This window comes from Oryx dammah, unplaced genomic scaffold (assembly GCF_014754425.2).
Source record: "Oryx dammah isolate SB20612 unplaced genomic scaffold, SCBI_Odam_1.1 HiC_scaffold_25, whole genome shotgun sequence".
Taxonomy (NCBI): Eukaryota; Metazoa; Chordata; class Mammalia; order Artiodactyla; family Bovidae; genus Oryx; species Oryx dammah.
In genome coordinates this window covers 92,119,428-92,141,736 of record NW_024070209.1, presented here as the reverse complement: position 1 = coordinate 92,141,736, position 22,309 = coordinate 92,119,428, and the positions used below count along the sequence as shown (strand labels likewise).

General features: G+C 44.4%; 1 protein-coding gene across 1 annotated transcript; it reads left to right on the top strand.

Moving 5' to 3' along the window:
* The first annotated feature begins 24 nt into the window (after positions 1–24).
* Positions 25–17,422, top strand: NDUFA8 (NADH:ubiquinone oxidoreductase subunit A8). The gene is made up of 4 exons (XM_040225039.1): positions 25–219; positions 7,648–7,811; positions 13,184–13,349; positions 17,115–17,422. Exons 1-4 carry the CDS (start codon positions 169–171, stop codon positions 17,250–17,252), a joined length of 519 nt encoding a protein of 172 aa, XP_040080973.1. The 5' UTR covers positions 25–168; the 3' UTR covers positions 17,253–17,422.
* The last annotated feature ends 4,887 nt before the right edge of the window (positions 17,423–22,309 follow it).

The window sequence follows — 22,309 nt, the reverse complement described above, 5'->3', positions numbered from 1 at the left end:
GCTTTGCGCAGGCTCCGTGGCTTGTGGTTGGGCAAAGCAGTGCGCCTGCGTGCCTCCACCGCTGCGCATGCGCAGACGCTAGGTGGCCTCGGCGGTCGGAAGGGGAGTTCAAGGAGACGGGGGAGACGCGGCAGCGGGCACCTCCTCGGGGTCGCGGCTACAGCCATCATGCCGGGGATAGTGGAGCTGCCCTCTCTGGAGGATCTGAAAGTGCAGGAGGTGAGACTCGTCCGGAGGAAGGCAAGCGGGGCACAGGGCTGCAGCTTCCCGGGCCTAGGCCCAGCCGGGCTTGCACTCAGCGGACCCTGGGCCCCGGACCCCCCATCCCAACCCAATGCCCTCAACATGTACACAGACCCTCGGACCTCCCCTCGTCAGCTCGGGGAGACCCATCCTTCAGTAGCTCGAGAACTCTCCGCTTCCCGGCAGCAACCTGCTTCTCCTTTACGTGAATAATAGTGGTATTTCTTATTAAGCACCAACCAGGCTCCTTTTACTTCATGTCACTTAGTACTCAAACGTCTCGGCGAAGTGAGTGTACAGCCCCGGGTGCTCACAGTCGAGGGAGAGAGACAGTCACTTTAAAGTAGCATTGTCGCTGCAGAGTGCATTGGAGTGGTTGGAGCTCGAAAGCCGCAGAAAAAGGAAATAGTATTGGAGAGTGAATTTACTAACAGCCTGGGAAAGTGTTTGGTAAAAGATCATTGAAAGCATTCATTTACTCAAGAGCTGTCATTTGAGTAATTACCACATGCACATACACTGGAAAATGAGATAGACCCTGACCTCATAGAGTTTATAATCTAATAGGGAAACAGACAGTACAGATACAGTATAGTGTAGTTAGAGCTATGAGAAGTGAAGACCGATAATACTAATTATAGCAAACACTAGACCCAGGCAGGATGCTAACAACAGACATGAATTCATAGACTCCTCCCAGCCAGCTGAGGATATAATTGATCTCTCCATGTTACAGATACGGTCCTGAGAGAAGTGATTTGCCCGTGGTCACACCTCACACCGTAGAGCTACAATATGAACCCAGTTTTGAATTTTAAAGCCATACTTTAAAATGACCATTAGGGGCAAAAGCTCAGAACATCGAGAAGGCTTAGCAGAATTTTGTGTTTTGCTGTTTGATGTGACTCTTGGTGGAAAGCAACAGTGACTAAGCCTGGAGAGGTCCCTGGGGCTGAGATAGGGCTGGGTAGCGACTTTGACAGGGCCAGACTGAGCAATTTGGACTTTGAATCCCGTAGCTGAGGTGATGGGGAGCTGTGGAAGATTTTAAGGCAAGGAAGTGTCAGAGCAGGACTGGATAATCAGGCTACATTGGAGGAGAAAGAGGAAGATGAAAAATTGCATGCCAAAAATTATATCACAGGTCCAGTATTGAGTATTTTACCTAGATTACTTCATTTCATCCTATATGCCCGTGAGAGTGGCAACTATTATTTTCCCTGGATGAAAGGATTTTTAGCTGTGTTTGGAGACTTTTTAATAAAGTGACATTTACCAAAAGGTGGGGAGTGGGTACTGCCAGCACTCCGTTTGTTTCTTACCCCACTGTGAAGCTGGGTTAAGACTTTGAATTGCTGTGTTTTTCATTGGCACTCTTAATTTGGTTCAACAGTCATCTGAGGTTCTGCTTCTTGGACGTATTCTATTTCTGGAATAAATTTGCCATTAGAGTTCACACAGTTGAATTGAGAAACAGATAGTTGCATAAATAACTAAAATACAGGACAAAATATGATTAAATGCTATGGACGAGGGCAAATATGATTTAAGAAAAGAGAGTAGAGGACTTCCTGGTGGTCCGGTGGTTAGAACTCTGCACTTCAACTACAAGGGTCATAGGTTCCATCCTTGGTTGGGGAACTGAGATCCCACCTGCTGGAAGGCAGGGCCAAAAATAAAAATAAAAAAGAGAGGATTTGAAGTTGTATTTAAATTCTAGGCCTAGCCATTTGGTTACATTGATTGGTCAGTTTTCTTGTTTACAGACACAGTTATTTTATTTGTAAAATGAAGTGGTTCCAGCTGTCTAATCCTCTGAGGCAATGAGGGGAACAGAAAGCATTTCTTGGGCATAATGTGAAACTTGGTTAAATGGCATTTGCAGGATGGTATTTCTAGGCAGAGATGGAGAGAAGAGCTTTCTAAATGAGACAGGATCTGAAAGGTAAGCAGGTGGGATCAAAAGACAGGTCTGGGAACAGTGAGTTCCAGGTGCTAGAGAACAGCCAGTACTTTTTTGAAGTCTGGTGTGTTGAGAAGGCAGGATAGTTGGGATCCAGAAAGCTTTGAATACCTTGTAAGAAACAGGCTTTAGTCTGCTGTTAAGCATGAATCCTTCAAGGGTTTTGTCGCAGGTTTAATAGCAGAGTAACATAAGAATTATCTTTTAGGACAGCAGTTCTATGAAGAATGATTGAAAGAGAGGAATAAGAAGAGCGAGGGAACCAGTCTTGGTGGCTGTTGAAATAACTGAGGAAGATACTATTGACCCCAATATGATTGGTGACTGTGCTACAGAGAGGAAAGAACATGTTTATCTAGGATTGCTCAGACTTAGCAATGACTTAGATAGCAGAGGCAGGAAAGGTTGAGGAATCAATGTCAGATTTGCACCCTGACAACAGGACTGAGGGAGCCAGAAGCAGTGGGTTTGAGAAGCAAGTTACACCTATTTTGGACCTCATTGACCTTGGGGTTAATGACACATGCCTATGGAAGACTAGTCAGAAGCTTTTTGCAGGAAACTCTTTGGACACATTGACCATTTTGAATAAAAATAATGGCCAGTATTTATGATGTCTCCTGAGAAATCTGGATGCAGGTCAAGAAGCAACAGTTAGAACTGGACTTGGAACAGCAGACTGGTTCCAGTTGGGAAAGGAGTATGTCAAGGCTGTATATTGTCATCCTGCTTACATGCAGAGTACATCATGTGAAATGCCAGGCTGGATGAAACACAAGATGGAATCAAAATCTCCAGGAGAAATATCCATAACCTGGGATATGCAGCTGACACCACTCTTATGGCAGAAAACAAAGAAAGTGGCAAGAGCCTCTTGATGAAAGTGAAAGAGGAGAGTGAAAAAGTTGGCTTAAAATGCAACATTCAGAAAACTAAGATCATGGTATCCAGTCCCATCACTTCATGGCAAATAGATGGGGGAACAATGGAAACAGTGAGAGACTTTATTTTGGGGGGCTCCAAAATCACTGCAGATGGTGACTTCAGCCATAAAATTAAAAGATATTTGCTCCTTGGAAGAAAAGCTATGACGAACCTACATAGCATATTAAAAAGCAGAGACATTACTTTGCCTTCAAAGGTCCATCTGGTCAAAGCTCTGGTTTTTCCAGTAGTCATGCATGGATGTGAGAGTTGGACCATAAAGAAAGCTGAGTGCCGAAGAATTCATGCTTTTGAACTGTGGTGCTGGAGAAGACTCTTGTGAGCTCCTTGGACTACAAGGAGATCCAGCCAGTCAATCCTACAGGAAATTAGTCCCGAGAATTCATTGGAATGACTGATGCTGAAGCTGAAACTCCAATACTTTGTCCACCTGATGTGAAGAACTAACTCATTGGAAAAGACCCTGATGCTGGGCAAGATTGAAGGCAGGAGGAAAAGGGAACAATAGAGGATTAACAGTTGGCATCACCAACTCGATGGACATGAGTTTGATCAAGCTCTGGGAGTTAGTGAAGGACAGGGAAGCCTGGCGTGCTGCAGTCCATGGGGTCGCAAAGAGTTGGACACGGCTAAGCGGCTGAACTGAACTTACGATGCACTTCTATGTGCTAGGCACTTCATAATACTTTTATGTGTATTGACTCGCTTAAGCCTCATAACAGTTTCATCAGCTGAGTACTGTCATCCTCCATTTTATGTAAATTAAGCAAAATACAAAGCCTAGTATAAATTAAGTACTCCACAAAAAAAGGGGGGAGGGGTTCCGATTGGGAGTAAGGAAGAGAGAGTAGGACTAGAAGGTTGCTTGTAGATTGTGAGACTTTTTCTGCCCCCCTTTCCACACCTGCAGACTGTATAAACCTGGTGTGCAGTGAGGCTGTTATGGGGACAGATAAAGAAGGACGTTGAAATTCTGTGTTCTTTAGAGACAGGGAGCTGAATGGATCTGAGAGGGTATTCACGGTAAGCAGCTGTGCAGGGATGTGGTTTCTGCTGGAACTCAAATCAGTCTTAGTGAAGAAGCAGGTGAGGGCTGTTGGCATCATCCGTGGTGGCAATGCAGTGGCAAGCCGCGTGATGGGAGGTCACAGTCTCTCTTGCCAGTTCTGTGCTTGCCACTGACGTGCTGTGCCATCTTGAGCACATGCCTGCTCTTCCTCAGGAAATAAGTGCAGTGAGTTCTCAGCCTTGATTTCCCTGCAACAGGGCATCTGTTACATTCTCAACAGCACGGGCATACCTAGATTGGGGTAAGATGTTTGCAAGCAAGTAAGGCAAAGAAAGCTGTAGACTTTTGGTGGCATGATAGCTGTGGAAGCATCAGAGTAATTAAATCAGCCGTTTAAAGATGTTCTAAGGCATTCAACGAGGAAATCAATACAGCTAACTTAATTTTAAAAATACATTAGGCTTTAAAAATAGTTTGTCTTGATTTTTGGTCTCCCAGCTCTCTATAGGTAATACAACAAGCAAACATGTACCACTCAACTAACTGAAATAAACTATTACCAAAAACTGGAACGCAAAATTTTAACAGATGTGTAAACGAACTTATTAGAATTGTCATGGAAAATTTCACTTCCATCCTAAATCCACCTTTGCTTTGATAATTTTAACAGTTGTAATATTAGTGTAGTGGTAGTCGCTCGCTCAGTCATGTCTAACTCTTGGACCTCATAGACTGTAGCCTGCCAGACTCCTCTGTTCATGGAATTCTCCAGGCAAGAATACTGGAGTGGGTTGCCATTCTCTTCTCCAGGGGATTTTCCCAACCCAGGGGTCAAACTCAGGTCTCGCATTGAGGGTGAAGTCTTTACCATCTGAGCCACCAGGAAAGCCCATGTAATAGTAGTCACAACCATAACTTTATTCTCTTCCTATAGTGTTTAGATGAATTATCTTTTCTTGCCTTTGGTCTTATTAAAAATAAAAGCTTAACCTAAGGCTATGTGAAATTTGTAGAAAAAAATGAAATAATAAAAATTTTATTATAAATAATACTATAAAATTATTCTCATGCAAAAATTCTTGATATTTACAAATCAAATCCAGTGGTATCTTAAGGCATAATGCATGAGGACAGACTAGATTTTTACTCGAGTACACTGCATCAGTTTTAGAAAATCTGTTAGTGCTGTTCATGACATTCATAGATTAATGAAAAAGAAACCTGAAAATTTCAGTCTTTCCTGGTGGAGGAATCAGCAGTGAAGCAAAGCCAGTTATGATTAGAAAGAAACTTCCCTAATGGGGAACGTGTAGGCAAGTATATCCCAGACACCAACAGCCCTTATGATACCAAACTACCTTAAAGTCGGGAACAAAGCAGGGAATCCTGCCCTCATTGCTGTTTGTCTGTGTCATCCTGGAACTTCTGGTCAGAGCATTAAGAGAGGAAAGAAGAAGGTAAAGAAGTAACTATCAGAGAGGAGGGCTTCCCTGGGGGCTCAGATGGTAAAGAGTCTGCCTACAATGTGGGAGACCCGAGTTCAGTTCCTGGGACAGGAAGATCCCCTGGAGGAGGGCATGGCAACCCATTCTAGTATTCTTGCCTGGAGAATCCCCATGGACAGAGGAGCCTGGTGGGCTACAGTCCCTGGCGTCGCAAAAAGTCAGACACGACTGAGCTACTAAGCACACCAGAGCGGAAGGGAGGCAGTTTTTACCTGTACATGGAAGCTTTTCTGTTAATCACTCTGGAGTTTGCTATCAGAACTGACGAGACTTAGTGAAGTATGGCTGTAGAGAAGATGCAGTGTACAGACTAGCAATAACTAACTTGAAAATGTAAGGGAAATATAACCTATCTAGAGAGTATCCAAAATATGAGAACATTAAGAAATAAGAAACATGCAAGATTCCTGTATGGGAAACTAATTTTAACCGAGGGAAGTGAGAATGAGCTAACTGGAGAGACATACTGATAACTATGGTCTGGATGAGAAGGCATCGCCCAAATAGTCTTAACCTCTCCTGTAACTGTTACATCCCTTGCTGCCTGTCTGGGGTGAGTACTATGCACCAGGTATAAAAGCCAGCGGTGCCCTCAGAGCGCCCTCTACATGACCAGCCGCTTAGCTGCACCAGCCTCATCTCCCCACTCCTGGGCTATACTTCCTCCTTCAGCCACACAAACCCAGTCTCTCCACCCCATTCTCTCCAGGCCTCTGTGTCAGGGGTTTTCTTCCCATGGCTAGAAAAACCTGCCCCCTTCACCCAATTTCTCTTTCTGCTCTCGTTCCCCAGCTGCCATCACAAGCCAAGTATTTAATGCCTCGTTTTACCCCGTCTTGTTCTCATTCGTGACAGCTCCTTGTGCTCAGCACTGTTTGGGGTGCTTGGTGGACCATGGTAAATATCACCTTAATTAGAATTTAGGGAGAATGGACATCTTTACAGTAGTGGATTTCTGTTGAAACAAAACCCCTGCCCTCTTGGAGCTTACGTTCCAGTGGTCACGGATGGAGTGACCATAGGTGCTAGCTTATCTAAGATGATCAGGGAGAGACTCTCTGAGGAGATAACATGTGAGCAGAGACGCAGTATTGTAAAAGTGCCCTTTCCATTCTAATTTGATATATAACTAGACTTAGCACCATTGCAATGCAAACTATTGGTGGAGGGGTGTTCGTCTGTAAGAAGAGCAGCTGGACCAGTTTTGAAAAGGAGGGCTGGTGAGGAGGATGGTCTTCCCAGACAACAAACAGTAATTAAAACTGCCGCGGTACTGGTACCGGAAAAGAGGCCAGCAGGACCCCTGCTGCAGCAGCTGCTAGACAGACTCTGGGCTGTATGGTGAGCTGGCTGGGCTACTCTTGGGCTTCTCGAGAAACTGCTGGGCTATGCGTGAGTGAGATTGGTGTAGTTGTAGGGATGGCTGCCTTGAGTACACTCTGAACTTCACAAAGTTCACAAATGGAGTACTTTATTCTTAATAATAACTTGCTGGACTACAGGCTCTTATTGGTTGCTTCTGGTCTCTAATCTTCTGTGATTCTGTCGTCTTCTGGAAATTTTACATGTCTTTCCACTGTTATTCCTGGAAAGGAGACTCATCCACGCTCCTCAGGGTTGGTTCCTCCCCTTACATCCCCAAAGCCTCCATCTCCCTTCAGAGTTCCGCTTTCTGTCTCACAAAGATCTGAGGATTCTCTTGGGGCTGCCGTTCCCTTATGTCTAAAGTGGGAGTTGGTGATATCAGCCTGATGAGATTATTACAAAGGTGTGAAAGTCACACACATGCAAGAGCTCTGTGGTCTTGGAAGCAGCATGGATCCTAAGGGATTATTACGGGAGTCCTTGTCTTTAGTTTTTGGGGCCAAGTCAGAACAAGACTACCTTCCTGTTCCCTCTGTCTTGATGATCTCAAGGAGGGGTTGAGGACCTGGTGTTCTGGTCACGAATCTGTGGTCCTTCTTCCCTGTTCCTCTGCCCAGGTGAAAGTCAGTTCGTCTGTGCTGAAAGCTGCGGCCCATCACTATGGAGCTCAGTGCGACAAGCCCAACAAGGAGTTCATGCTATGCCGGTGGGAAGAGAAGGACCCCCGGCGGTGTTTGGAGGAAGGCAAGCTTGTCAACCAGTGTGCCCTGGAGTTCTTCAGGTAGGATCTTTTCACCTAAGTGCTGGTGGGCTGAATCCTCAAGGTGTGTGTTATCTTCTTGGTGAATGTCCAGCTAAGTTAAGTGGAAGGATAATGTTACTGACTAATTCTGGTAGGAAATAGAAGACTGCAATCAGATAGACCACTGTAAAGCTCACAATAAATGATACTTATTTTTGTTATGTGTTTTTATTATTTGTCATGTTCTTTTTCTTTTTTAATTTTTTTGAAGTTGAGTTGATTTACACTGTTAGTGTGGCATTTTTCAGTGTGACTGATTCCTGCTGTACAACGTGGTGATTCAGTTATATGTGTTCTTTTTTTAATAGTCTTTTCCATTATAGTTTGTCACAGAATACTGACTATAGTTCCCTGTGCCGTACAGTAGTATCTTATTTTTTATCCATCCCATGTATAGTAATTTGCATTTCTGTATCTGTGAGTCTGTTTCATAGATGTGTGTGTGTGTGCTATATTTTAGATCCTGCAGATAAGTGATATCATACTGTATTTGTCTCTGTCTGTCTGACGTCACTTAGTTTAATCTCTAGGTCCGTCTGTGTTATTGCAAATGGCATTATTTCATTCTCTTTTGTGGCTGAGTAGGATTCCATTGTACAGGGTTCCCAGGTAGCACTACTGGTAAAGAACTCGCCTGCCAATGCAGGAGATGTAAGGGGTGCAGGTTCAATCCCTGGGTCAGGAAGATCCCCTGGAGGAGGGCATGGCAACCCACTCCAGTAGTCTTGCTTGGAGAATCCCATGGACAGAGGAGCCTGATGGGCTGCAGTCCATGGTGTCGCAGAGAGTTGGACACGACTGACGCCACTTAGCGTGCCAGGGTCCATTGGGTACACCCCCCCACACCTTCTTTATCTGTTCAGTTATTGATGGGCATTCAGGTTGTTTTCCATGTCTTGTCTATTGTGAATACTGGCATGTTCTTTAATCTCTGTGAATCACAATTTCCAAAATAGAGTAATACCTGTCATATAAGATTGCTGTGAGAAATTTGAAAAGGCACATAAAAGCAACTTAGAACAGTGCTTGCTAGCTGTCAGGCATTCACTTGTTTGTTATCATTATCATTACTGCAGGACACACAGTTATGATGGAAAGGAAGGTGTGTTTAGAGTCAAATGTTTAGATAGGCCACTATACTTAGTACTGTAAGTAGAAAAAGTCCAAATTGTAATTGTAGAAAAAGGTTTTAATAACCATATTAGTCAAAACTCAAGGGGGCAGAAACTGAATTCATAGGGAATTGACTCATGTAAGTGTAAAGTCCAGAAATAGGATTGGCATCAGTCAGGGCTGGATCCAAGGGCTTAAATAATTTCATAACTACTTGGTGTCTTTTTGCTTCACCTCTTCTCCCCTCAGTTTCTTAGTTCTGCTTTTCTCTTATCAAACTCATTTTCAAAGAGACTTGCCTTGCTGTACCAGAAGTGGCCTCCAGCCCCTCCAAGCTTCTGGCTCCTTACCTAGCAGACCCAGATGGAGTGCCCCCCAGTAGCATGAGCTGAGGTTCCTGGAACTGAGTCTCATTGTCCTGGCTGGTCAACTTCATGTATGTGTCTCTGAATCAGTTAGGTTTTGAGAGATAAAATACTGTGACTGGTCAGGCCTTGCCATAAGTGGGGAGTAGACTTAGACTCGTCTGAATCACATTGCCAAGCCATAGGGAGTGGTTCTTCCCCAAGGCAGAATTTGAGGGATGTTCTAGAAGAATGGGGAATAACTGCTGACTAGACAAATGAACAGATGTCCCCTGCAGTGACGTAAGAGCTGTTCACACAATAGCTGTTTTCCTTCTTTCTTGCTTTTGCTGTCTTTGTCCACATGCAGAGATATTTTTGTACTTAAAAGTCATAGTGCGTGTATTCATTCGAAATATTCATTTTTCTCTTGAAACTATTGGAAACATTCTTTCAAGTTGCTCCCTCTTTGTGATCATCATTTTTAATGGCTGTCTAATATTCCACTGGTAGATAAACCAGTCATAATGTATCTCATGATTCTTGTTACTAAACATCATTGTTGATTTCTGTTTTTGATTGTTTTGGATAAATCTGTAGTGGTTACATTTGTGTAGAGATCATTTTCATTTTTTAATTAATTCATTAGCATACATTTCCCAGCAATGAGATTATTCTTTAAAAGGCTTTGAACGTGACTTATGGCTGTTGAATTACAGTTGCCCTGTCTTTTGAGGTTGGGTCAGTCTATGCTGTACTCAGCACTGTATCCTGATATGCGTCACCAGCATTGCATTTGATTTAAATATTTGATAGGTACAAAATGGTATTTTAGTCCTGCTTGAAGTTGTATTCATTTGATTGCTAATAAGGTAGAATGTGTGTTCATTTGAAAGCTTTTTATTTTCTAAGAACTTTGGCAAAGCATTTTTCCTTTGACTCAAAGAAAGTATGTATAAGTGAGAAATGTTTGGATTTCACGGGCTTCCAGGATGCTGAAGTTGCCTGCTGTAAGAACTAGTAGATAACTGTCTGTTCATGTAGGTGCCAGGGTAGCAGAGTCCACATCACAGCCCTCAGTACCAGAGTAATGGTTTGCGCCTTTCTTCTGCCACAGCGTATTGGAGGAGTCCAGAGTTCCAACTGGTCATGCTAGCTCACTACCAAGCGTAATTCTCAAGTCAAGGTTTTGTTCAGTCGGTTAGTCGTGTCCGACTCTTTGCAACCCCATGGACTGCATGCAGCATGCCAGGCTTCCCTGTCCATCACCATCTCCTGGAGCTTGCTCAAACTCATGTCCGTTATTCAGTGATGCCATCCAACCATCTCATCCTCTGTCGTCCCTTTCTGCCCTCAGCCTTTCCCAGCATCGGGGTCTTTTCTAGTGAGTTGGCTCTTCACATCAGGTGTCCAGAGTATTGGAGCCTCAGCTTCAGCATCAGTCCTTCCAATGAATAGTCAGGGTTGATTTCCTTTAGGATTGACTGGTTTGATCTTGCTGTCCAAGGGACTCTCAAGAGTCTTCTCCAGCACCACAGTTCGAAGGCATCAGTTCTTTAGCACTCAAGCCTTTTTTATTGTCCAGCTCTCACATCCAATACATGACTACTGGAAAAACCATTCCTTTGACTCTGCAGACCTTTGTAGGCAAAGAAATGTCTCTGCTTTTTAATAAGCTGTCTAGGTTTGTCATTATTTTTCTTCCAAGGAGCAAGCAGCTCCTTTAATTTCCTGGCTGCAGTCACTGTCCACAGTGATTTTGGAGCCCAAGTAAATAGTCTGTCACTGTTTCCATTGTTTCCCCATCTATTTGCCATGAAGTGATGGGATCAGATACCATGATCTTTGTTTTTTGAATGTTGAATTTTAAGCCAGCTTTTTCATTTTCCTCTGTCACCTTCAAGAGGCTCTTTAGTACCTAGTTCCTTTAGTCAAGGTTAGCGGGGTGCAATTTTGTGTACTGTAGAAATCTAGCTTAGTGAGACTAGAGATGACCCCGAAAAGCTCCCTAGGCTTTGACATTCCTTCTTCCTTCCTATTATACCTCCTGTCACCCCTCCAAAAGTTATTCTCAAAATACCTGGAAGGGTGTAAGAAACTGATATCCATTGGTTGCCTTAGAGGAATGGGACTGAGCAGGAATGAAAAGCCAGTTTTTCTTTTGTGTTTTCTTCAGCCACCTCTGAAGTTCTTTATGTTAAATATGATTCCTGCATTCACTGTAGCTAGGTTCTTGGAAAATGACAAGTAAGTTCTTCATTATTATTCCAACAGAGGAAAGAGGCACTCTATGCTTCTTCCACTGCCTCAGATAGCCTTTTACATAAAATAACAGTATTTTATTCTTGCCTGAATTTGCATTTATTTGATTACTAGCAACATTGAATGGTAAGAGAAGGGGAATTTTGCAAAATAATGAAGGCTTATCCCCTTCATACACAAGTTACTTTTTCTTCAACCACTTTTGGTGACCACAAAGTGAATTATATTCTGTGTTGCTTCTTAAGAGAGCAAATATAGTTTAACTTTCTTATTAATGACAAGAATTAATCTCTGTTTTTGTTCAGTGCACAGATAAAATGAAGTCCTTGAGCTTTGGAGGTGTGGAGAGTGGTCTGCCTCTACACTGATTGACCCCCAAGATCAGAAGATCTTTGTCAATTTGTGAATTTGCTTTTTATTATTCTGTCTCCTCCTTTGTCATTGTCACCTCTGATTTCGGTCAGCACCACATCTCTGAGTATGCCTCCCTCTCTTCTAAAATTTCAAAGCTGGTAAACTTTAGAATTGGATCTAAGGGGAATAAATAGGTCCCTGGTATGGAGAAGGCAGTGGCAACCCACTCCAGTACTCTTGCCTGGAAAATCCCAAGGGCGGAAGAGCCTGGTAGGCTGCAGTCCATGGGGTCGAGAAGAGTCAGACACGACTGCGTGACTTCACTTTCCCTTTTCACTTTCATACATTGGAGAAGGAAATGGCAACCCACTCCAGTGTTCTTGCCTGGAGAATCCCAGGGACGGCGGAGCCTGGTGGGCTGCTGTCTGTGGGGTCGCACAGAGTCAGACACGACTGAAGCGACTTAGCAGCAACAGCAGCAATAAGGAATTATCTGAGGAAAATATATACACCTTAGACCCACTCCAATATTGCCTAGAGAATCCCAGGGATGGGGCAGCCTGGTGGGCTGCCGTCTGTGGGCTCGCACAGAGTCAGACACGACTGAAGCGACTTGGCGGCAGCAGCAGCAGCAGACCTTTTTTGTTTTAAAAATATGTATTTATTAATGTATTTAGCTGTGTTGGGTCTTAGTTGCAGCACGTTGGATCTAGTTCTGAATCCGGGCTCTCTGCATTGGGAACATGGAGTCTTAGCCACTAGCCTACCAGGGAAGTCCCAGGTGACAGTCTTGGCAGTTTTTTTCATTTGTTTTTGCTGTATAAAGAAATTTGGTCGAATGCCTCAGATTTTTTTTTACGTATTGGTCCTCAACCTGAGGATCTCCAGGTTGCCTTGCAAGTGAGGTAAGAGTACTCTCATACCTTTCAGAAAGCAAGGCTGTGTGTTTGAGGTCTGTATCAGATTTTTCCCCGCTTTTTTGTTTTTCATGGTTCTGCGAAGAGCTGCCCCTAACCAAGGGCTTCCCAGCTGGCGCAGTGGAAAAGAAAATGCCTGTCATTGCAGGAGACCTAGGAGATGCCGGTTCGATCCCTGGGTCAGGAGTAGGAAATGGCAACCCTCTCCAGTATTCTTGCCTGGAAAATTCCACTGGACAGAGGAGCCTGGCAGGCTACAGTCCAAGAAGTCGCAAAGAATCAGATGTGACTGAGTGCACACACACACACACACACACACACACACATGCGTGCACATTCCTAACCAAGCCCTCTTTTCCAGGCAGATAAAGCGGCACTGCGCGGAGCCTTTTACGGAATACTGGACCTGCATCGATTACTCCGGCCTGCAGCTATTTCGTCGCTGTCGCAAACAGCAGGCACAATTTGACAAGTGTGTGCTAGACAAACTGGGCTGGGTGCGGCCGGACCTGGGGGAGCTGTCAAAGGTAACATGATTTCCTGCTGGTCTTTCTCTCCCTGAGGGTGGGGAAAGGCAGGAGGAGGTCCAGAAAGGGTCTTTTGTGAGTTCAGGTCTGATGTGACAGATCCAAACTGACCAGACAACTCAGCTAGAGAGTGATTATCTGCAGCCCAGAGTTTACTTAATAGAAACGCTCCTTTACATAGATCTTCCAGCATGAGCAGGTTTCTTGTTGCTTAATTATTAACAGCTAACTGAAGAAGGGAGTGAATGAGGATAACATGTTTAAGGGGGCTCGGTCAGTTGAAAACATTGAGGTTATTATGGGGAAATGGGTTTGAGGTTATGCCTAATTTTTCAGGAGCATACTTGAGGTTTTTTTTTAAAGTAACACCTGTAGTTTTAAAAGCGTGTTTTCCTACTTTCTCCTTTATTTCCTGTCTCAGCTGTGACACCACCATCTATTGAAGCCTCAGAGATAGAAGAAACCTAAACATCTCTCTTCTTCACTTAGCCCTCTTCCTTCCTTTATCCAGTCCTCAATTCCTCTAGATCAGCATCTCCTGGAATATTATTTTAAATCCTCGCACTGTCCTCACTTCTTGGACAGGCGTTCTTAACTGTGCTGCATGAGCTTCTGGGAGGGCAGGGTGGATGACTATAGGCATGCTCTGTATGGAAAATAAATACGACTATCCATTAAAAAAAAAAAACTTTTCAGAGGGGCTTCCTATTTGCTCATAAAACTGAGCATCCCCTCTGTATCATGAGACGCATGGCCCTTTGTGATCTGAACTGTCCCTGCTTCTTAATCATCGTCGCCTTCATCCCTCCTGGGAAGCACAGATAGCAAGGCATGGCGGGAAAGACTGGTTTGAAAGGAGACTGAACGTAGGTTTGAATCTTAGTTTCATGACTTCATTGCTCTGGGATCTTGAGCAAATTGCTAACCCTCTCCTCTCCTACCACAGTTATAAGATGGGACCAGTATTAGTCCCTGTTTTTCTGTGGGGATTAAGCTGAGGAGGTTATGTAAAGCCCCAGCCTACTGTTGACCCATAGGCCCATAATTATTAATGTTCCCTTCCCTTTGTTAGTGGCATCTGTGGATGATAGTTGGGTCTTAAGCTTGTTGCCAGAAGTAGAGGAATGATTTATCAGTTTTATTTTTTTGGTATCTGGCAAATCTTTCCTTCAGATACCTCCTTTTGCTGCAGTGAACAACTTATTTATTTTTACTTGTGAAAAATGTTTATTGAAATGTAGGTGGTTTACAGTGCTGTGTTTCAGGTATACAGTAAAGTGATTCAGTTATACGTGTATATTAATATATATATATATTTTAAAACACATTCTCATCATTATATGCTCTTACTGTATACTGAGTATAATTCCCTGTGTTATACAATAGGTCCTTGTTGGTTATCTGTTTTATGTATAGTAATGTATATATTCTGATCCAAAATGAGCAAATTATTTATTTTTTTAAGAAATAATTATTTTTATCTATTATTTATTTATTTTGGTTACGCCAGGTCTTAGTAATGTGGCACACAAATCTTCCATCTTCTTTGCATTACACAAGATCTTTTAGTTACAGCACGCAGGATCTAGTTCCCTGACCAGGGATTGGACCTGGGCCTCCTGCATTGGGAGCTCAGAGTCTTATACACTGGACCACCAGGGAAGTCTCCCAAGTTATTTTGAATAGTTGATAATTCTAAGTTGGAAAGTGGTAGAACTTTTATATCTAATAAAGAAAACTGCCTTTTCTCATTTCTGTCTCATGAAAGGAGAATTTACAGATCGTGCTGTTAAGAAAGTATATTTATTCCTGAATCTTTGTATTAACCTTTTTAAAAAAACCTTGCAAAAAAAAGTACTGTTACCTGAACTCTTTCCAAAAGTGTATTTCGTTAAGAAGATTACCAGCTTTGGTTATACTTCAGTCTCTAAGAAGGGTCATAACTGGCTTCAGCATCGCTCACTCAGCATCTTGGTCCCTGCCCGCCCACATGCACCTGGTGAATTCCTCATCCAGTCTCAGCTCAGGTGTCGGGTCTGTCTTTGAAGTTTCTGGCTTTCCTAGGTAGGATTGTGCTCTCTCACCCGTAATTCCTTTGCCCTGGTAATGTTAATTTTGAAAATAACTAATGAAGCATCTGCTCCATACATCAGGCACTTCACGTGTGTTATTCTGATAACCCTGGGAGCTACTGTTGGCCCCATTTACAGATGGGAAATTGAAAGTTCAGTCAGATCCCCAAGGTCATTTACCTAGTAATTAGTTTGACCACATGCTTCTGCTCCTTCGTGGTTCTGAGTCTGGTGCAGAAGAGGAAGTTGTTTCATTGTCTTTTCCACAGTAATTTGTCCTTTACAGGGGCCCTTTTATTTTCTCTAGATTTATTTCACAGGCATCTTGAATTCCTTAAAGGAGCTTCAAATGCCAGCTGGAGGCATTTGGAATACTCTGTCAAGCAACAAGGAACCATTAGTGATCTCTAATTATAGCGGAGAGATGAGAAAACTGTTTTAAAAGCAAATGAAAAACTATTCTGGACTTGTAGTCAGAAGACTGGAGTTCTAGCTCCAGCTCTGACATTTACAGTGTCCTGATCTTAGACAAGCCAGCATCTCTGTGGACTGGAGATAATTATACCTCGGAGGGTGATTATAATAAGACTTGTGAGACTGTGTCCATGAAAGCTCTGTTCACAATAAATGGTATTTGAATTTGTACATTGGGGAAGATTGATCTGGTCATATCACATGGGACAGCTTGGGAGACCACTAGATAACAAGACCATTAATAACCGTGGCCTTCCGTCTTTCTGCTTCTCTGGGCCCATTTCCTCATCTTTACAGTGAGAACAGTTTCTGCTGGGTTTCTGATGGAGACTTCTGTGGGCTAATGTGGGTGTAAAATTCCATCCTCCTTTCCCCTCGGATGCCAGATCTGTGCTCTACCCTCACCTGGCCCATTGGCTCAGCACCCCCAGTCTAGCTTTTGCACACTCTGTCCTGGCCTACAGACGTGAGTCTTGCTCCAGTAATATCTGTTGCCACTGGATTAAAATTCAAATATCTTTGCATATTGTTCACCGCCCTTCATCATCTGGCCCCTGCCTCCCAGCGTCTCTCGACATGTAAAAAGCACAGACTCTGGAGCAGGCAGAGCTGGCTTCAAGTCCTGGTGCTTCCACTGTTGGCATGGTGGCCCCAGTGAAGCTGCAGGTCAACTCTGAGGAGTGTCAGCGTGAACCAGAATAATGTCTTCAACAACAGTACCAGGTGCACAGCCTGCCCTTCGGCTAAGGACGTGCCTCCCTCCCTCTCTGTACTTTTGGTTTACTTGGAAGGTCTTTTCCTCTCTGCCTTCCTGATTGGTTTCTACTCATCCTTCAAGATGGAGCTAAATACTCCCCCTTCGGAAATAGTTGGGGCCCCTGGAGGAGAGCGGGTGGGTGGAGGTCCTGCTCCTCCCGCCCCCCCCACCCCCATCCCCTGTGACTTGCCTGGGAAGCCCTCGGGGATGGCCTCCTGTCTGGCTCCTGCAGCGAGGACTATGTGAATCTTGTTCCCTTCTGTATCCTGACTTCTTCCATACAGAGTGGCACAAAGTAGGCATTCTTCAGTGTGTATTCAGGGTGAAGTGTGATGTGCTAGGGCTTCAAAGATGAGGAGTGGCTGGGGCCGCCAGGGCAGAGAGGAGACCGGTACGTGTGTTTGTGGTCACAGCTCCTGCACCTGACTCTCAGCTTCCCTTTTCCTCTTCCTCGCTCTGCAGGTCACCAAAGTGAAAACAGACCGGCCTTTACCAGAGAATCCCTATCACTCAAGAGCAAGGCCAGAGCCCAACCCTGAGGTGGAAGGCGATCTGAAGCCCGCCAGGCATGGCAGCCGCCTCTTTTTCTGGACCATGTGAAGATGGGTCTGTGACCCTACACCCAGGCAGTGGGCAGTGAACTTTCCCGCCGTTTGCATCAACCGATAGAGGGCTTTTTCCGGGATCACAAACAGTAACCAAAACGTTAATTTATGTGACTTGGCAGTTATTCTATACCATTTCCTGCCCATTAAAAATTTTAAAGGAAACAGTTGTATTTTATTATGTTTTCTATAACCTTCTGGCCTTTAAAGATGACTTCCCCTTGCTTTTTCTCCTTGTGGTCCTGCCTGTTCCCTCGCTCTCTCTAAGTAGGCATCTGCCAGCGCAGTAGGGGAGCCTCGTGGGATCACGGACAAGTGAATGTGTAAAGAGAGGCTTTGTTACCTGCGACAGCGCCTCAGCACCGGTCTGTGTTCACACGTTTTGAAGTCTCCATTTTTCTTCCCATCCAACGTCTCAGACAAATAGAGTTCCCTGAAGGTCATACAAGGAAAGCGTCCAGGATAGAAGAAGCACAGAAGCATTTGCGCTTGTGACTCAGGCCATGGGCGGGGCGCCTGGCTGGGTCTTCTGCAGTCTCGCTCAAAGTTCCTTAAAGAACCAAACTTCCACCACTTCCCCTCGATAGCCCATCCTCAAGCGTTATAACCCAGATGTTTTTCCTGATAGACAAGGGAGTTGGAGGCTGAACTCCCAGCTCCAAAGCCAGGAAGTCGGGAGGTCTGAGTGTCAGTTCCAGCCTTGGGTGTGTTTCTTAACCTCTTATGAGAGGTTGAATTTGAGGACAAACTAAAGGGAACATGCTTATCTACCTCCTGGGCAGGTTAGAGCCACAAGTATTTTAAAAGCTCTTTGGTTCAAAGCCGTATTAATGTCTTTATTTTCCCTTTCGTTCAATTCCTTTTTCATGACTAGGCTATTTCCTCTCCATCTGGCCGGGGGTCTGTTCATGGCCTTAAATTGCACGTGTCTGTGTGTAAGTCTCAGCTCCCCAGGCCTTGCTTTCCCATTTGCAGAGCTCTGGGAAGCAGAACATCAAGCATTGCATGATCTGCCTTGCCCCTGCCCCCACCCCACCGTGACCCCACAGTTGGGAGCATTTTATGTAAACCTCACTCTCACCCATTCTGCGAAAGCTCCTTGCCAGCCACTTTTGCCTCATTCTCCAATATAAGAAGAACAATAGGTTCTTATGTTTTTATAACAGCAAAGGCAACACCCATTAACCTCTTGGAGGCCAAGTTGTTGGAAGTCAGCCTTGGTGGGGAAAGCACCACCACCATGACCACAGACGCGTTTATGTGATAACTGCAAACCATGTGTTGCTTTCTGCAAAGGAAGCTGGGACTTGTGTAAATAATAACAAATACTCACTGAGCACTGTGCATCCTGGCCACATATGTCAACTCCTTCAATGCCCAGAGCCCTTTGAAAGAGTTTCTAACATGTCATGCCATTTCATAGATGGAGGAGCTCAAGCTTAGGGAAACTTAAGTCCTCATGTGAAACAGAACTGGAATACATTATGAAGATTGGTTCCAATGGCCACATCCTTGTCCTTCAAAGTCATCAGTGGCTGTCCACCTTGGATGCACATTGGAATCCCCCGGAGGCCTTTAAATTCTGATGTCAGGAGCCTACCTGGGAGAGATGCTGATTTAGTTGGTCTGCAGTATGCCCAGGCCATGGTGATTTTGGAAAGCTCTCCAGTTCTTCACGTGAAACCAAAGTCTAGGGCCACTAATTGGTTCTATACATGAAGCAGGTTCAAGAGATTTGGTAGTTAAATGGCTAAGCTGAGATTTAAAGCCAGATACATCTGATTCCAAATCCCATACTTTTTTTTTTTTTTTTTGTCTGCTCTGGGCTTTATATCGCAGGCTCAGTAGTTGCCTCGCGGGCTTAGTTGGCCTGCAGCATGTAGGAACTTAGTCCTCCAACCAGGGACCACGTTCTCTGCATTGGGAGGTGGAATTTTAACCACTGAACCACCAGGGAAATCCCCAAGCCTATATTCTTAATCTGTGTGACTGCATGTACATCACCTGAGGTCTTATTAAATGATTCTAATTCCATAGGCCTGGAGTGGCACCTAAGATTTCTAGTAAGTTTCTTGATGCTAAGGCTGCTGGTCCATGGACCACACTTTGGGTAACAAGAGAATAAACCATGCTGTGGATAGCATCTATGATTATCTAGCCACAAGGTCTAACACCAGGCCCTCCCTGAAAGTTAATCACCACTTTATAGAGTCCAGAGCAACAAGTCTCGAACTGTTAATGGCTTCAAATTCAATTCAAGGATGTTTTAACTTTTGCCCAAGTTGGACAGAAGCTCACCACCCCCCTACCTTGCTTTGAATTCCTTGAACAAAGAAACTCACTTCTGGCTTTCCTGTATTCCTGATGGAATTACACTACATCACAACCTTCTAGGGCCGAAGAGTCATAATTAAGTAAAGACAGAATTCCTAAAATCCCATGCCACAGATGGATTCACAGTTTCAGTAGGTAAAAGGTCACAGAACAATTTGAAAGTTGCGAAGAATCTCTGAACGGGGCTTCAAATAATAGTCAGAAAATCTTCCTGCTGGCTTGGCTTAAGAATAATGACATGGACTCCTTACACTCCCAAAGGAAATTTATCTGCCCCCTTTGCTCCGCCAGGCCTGTTCCTGTCTTCCCTATCGGAGGGAATGGTGTCTCCATCCTTCCAGTGTCAAAACATGGGCCACTCCTGTGGCTCCTTCCGCTCACTGCTCTCCGTGTTCCAATCCCACACCAAGTCCTTCTATAACCTCTCATGTCTGTTCCTTCCTCTTTTATCTCCCTGTCACTGTTCCTAGCCTGTTTTTGTTCCCTGGGCTTGGATTATTAATACTGCTGCCAAATTGGTCTCCTGCCACCCTCTCACCCTCCAGACCACGCTCCAACTTGTGCTGTGCCCCTACCATTTGAAAAGCTTCAATGCTGGGACTTCCCTGGTGGTCTAGTGGCTAAGACTCTGTGCTCCCAATACAGGGGGCTCCGGTTCAATCCCTGGTCAGGGAACTAGATCCCATGTGCCACAGCTAAGACCCAGCGCAGCCAAATTAACTAATTAAGAAGAAAGAAAACCTTCAGTGACTCCTAAATGGCTATTAACCAAAATGCAGATCTTTACTGGCATCCTGACATAATCTTGCCTCCATAATCTGGCCTTCACCTGGCCCATGTCCCTCTCCACTATCTTATTTCTCCTTATCAGGGACCCTACAGTCTCCCAAATGCCATTGCTCAAGAATGTTTTCCAACTTCCAAATATCCACTAATGCCGCTGCCGTGCACTTGCTGGGAAACAGTCCTGCCCCCGTATCTGCCTCTTGAAAGTGGACCCATCTCTCAAGGCAAACACTCACACTGTCTTCTCCAGGAAATGTCCCTTCCTACAGGCACGAGTGCTCCTTCCTGCCTCTTTGTTCTCATGACACAATATGGCCTGAGGTTTGAGCGCAAGGACTCTGAAGCTGGGCTGTCTGGATCTGAATCCAGGCTCTGTCGTCTAATAGTCGTGTGATCCTAGGCAAGTTCCTTAACCTTTCTGTACTTTCTTTTCCTCATCTGTAAAATGGGAGAGACCAGGATAGTACCCACAGCCTGGGATGGCTATGAGGATTAAATGAGGTTTACACATGAAATGCTTTGTGTTATAGCATTGGCCAGTGCTAGCAATTGTTGGGGCTTCTGGGGCAGCCCAGTGGTTAAGACTTCGCCTTCAGAGCAGGGGGTGCAGATTCAATCCCTGATTGGGAAGCTAAGATCTCTCATGCCCCGAGGCCAAAAAACTAAAATATAAAACAGAAACAATATTGTAACAAATTCAATAAAGCTTTTATAAATGGAAAAAATTTAAGGATCCTTCAAGATTAAAAAGTCCTTCTCAAGTAAATGAAAGTCATTTGTCACAGCACTCTATTTGAGTAACACCTGTCATGGCAGAGTGTATCTTGTTTCTCCTTGTCTTACTACAATAAGATGTGGACTTTTATCTTATTTATATTTCCATATTCTAGTGCCCAGCACATGAAGACATGCCTGGTGGCTCAGCTGGTAAAGAATCTGCTTGCAATGTAGGAGACCTGGCTTTGATCCCTGGGTTGGGAAGATCCCCTGGAGAAGGGAACAGGTACCCACTCCAGTATTCTGGCCTGGAGAATTCCATGGACTGTATAGCCCATGGTGTCACAAAGAGTCGGACACAAGTGAGTGACTTTCACTTTTGAATTTACCTTTCCAAAGAACTTCTAAACTCCCTCCTTGGTATAGAACAATAAATACAGGAACTGTGTAGCGCGTGCACGCCCGCACAGTTGCGTCAGCTCTTTGCGACCCCATGGACTGTAGCCCACCAGGCTCCTCTGTCCATGAAATTCTCCAGGCAAGAATACTGGAGTGGGTAGCCATTCCTTCTCCAGGGGATCTTCCCAACCCAGGGATTGAACCTGAGTCTGCATCTGCTGCATTGGCAGGCAGGTTCTTTAACCCTATGTCACCTGGGAAGCCCCTTAACTTTGTAGAGATAGGAATAATCCTTTGAGATTAAATTACCATCTTTGTAGGTATCAAATCCTAACTGACAAGTTGGGTATAATCAAAGATGTATTCTTAGGCTCCAAAATGGATTATGACCTATTTGGGCTTTAAATATACCAGTTGTTGGGATTTCCCTGGTAGTCCAGTCTCTGGTAGTTCTGTGATGTGGCCTGGGCATACAGTTTTTGTAACAATTACTATCATTCTTGCTCATTTACACTCAAATATACATCCCTGGGGTGGGAAGATCCCCTGGAGAGCATGACAACCCACTCCAGTATTCCTGCCTGGAGAATCCCATGGACAGAGGAGCCTGGTGGGCTGCAGTCCATGGGGTCACAAAGAGTCAGACACGACTGAAGTGACTTAGCACACACACACACATACTTTCTTCAGTGGGAGGGAAGGGGTGTAGTAGCAGGTAGAACCCTGGAAATGCATTCATTCATTCTTTAATTCATTCAACACATATTTTAGGTCTTGTTTTGTGCTAGTTACCATTCTAGACACGAATGAGGTGCA

Coding starts and splice junctions, on each gene's coding strand:
- NDUFA8 (XM_040225039.1), top strand. CDS start 169: ATGCCGGGGATAGTGGAGCTGCCCTCTCTGGAGGATCTGAAAGTGCAG. Junction 220..7,647: donor AGGATCTGAAAGTGCAGGAG/GTGAGACTCGTC, acceptor TCCTCTGCCCAG/GTGAAAGTCAGTTCGTCTGT. Junction 13,350..17,114: donor ACCTGGGGGAGCTGTCAAAG/GTAACATGATTT, acceptor CTCGCTCTGCAG/GTCACCAAAGTGAAAACAGA.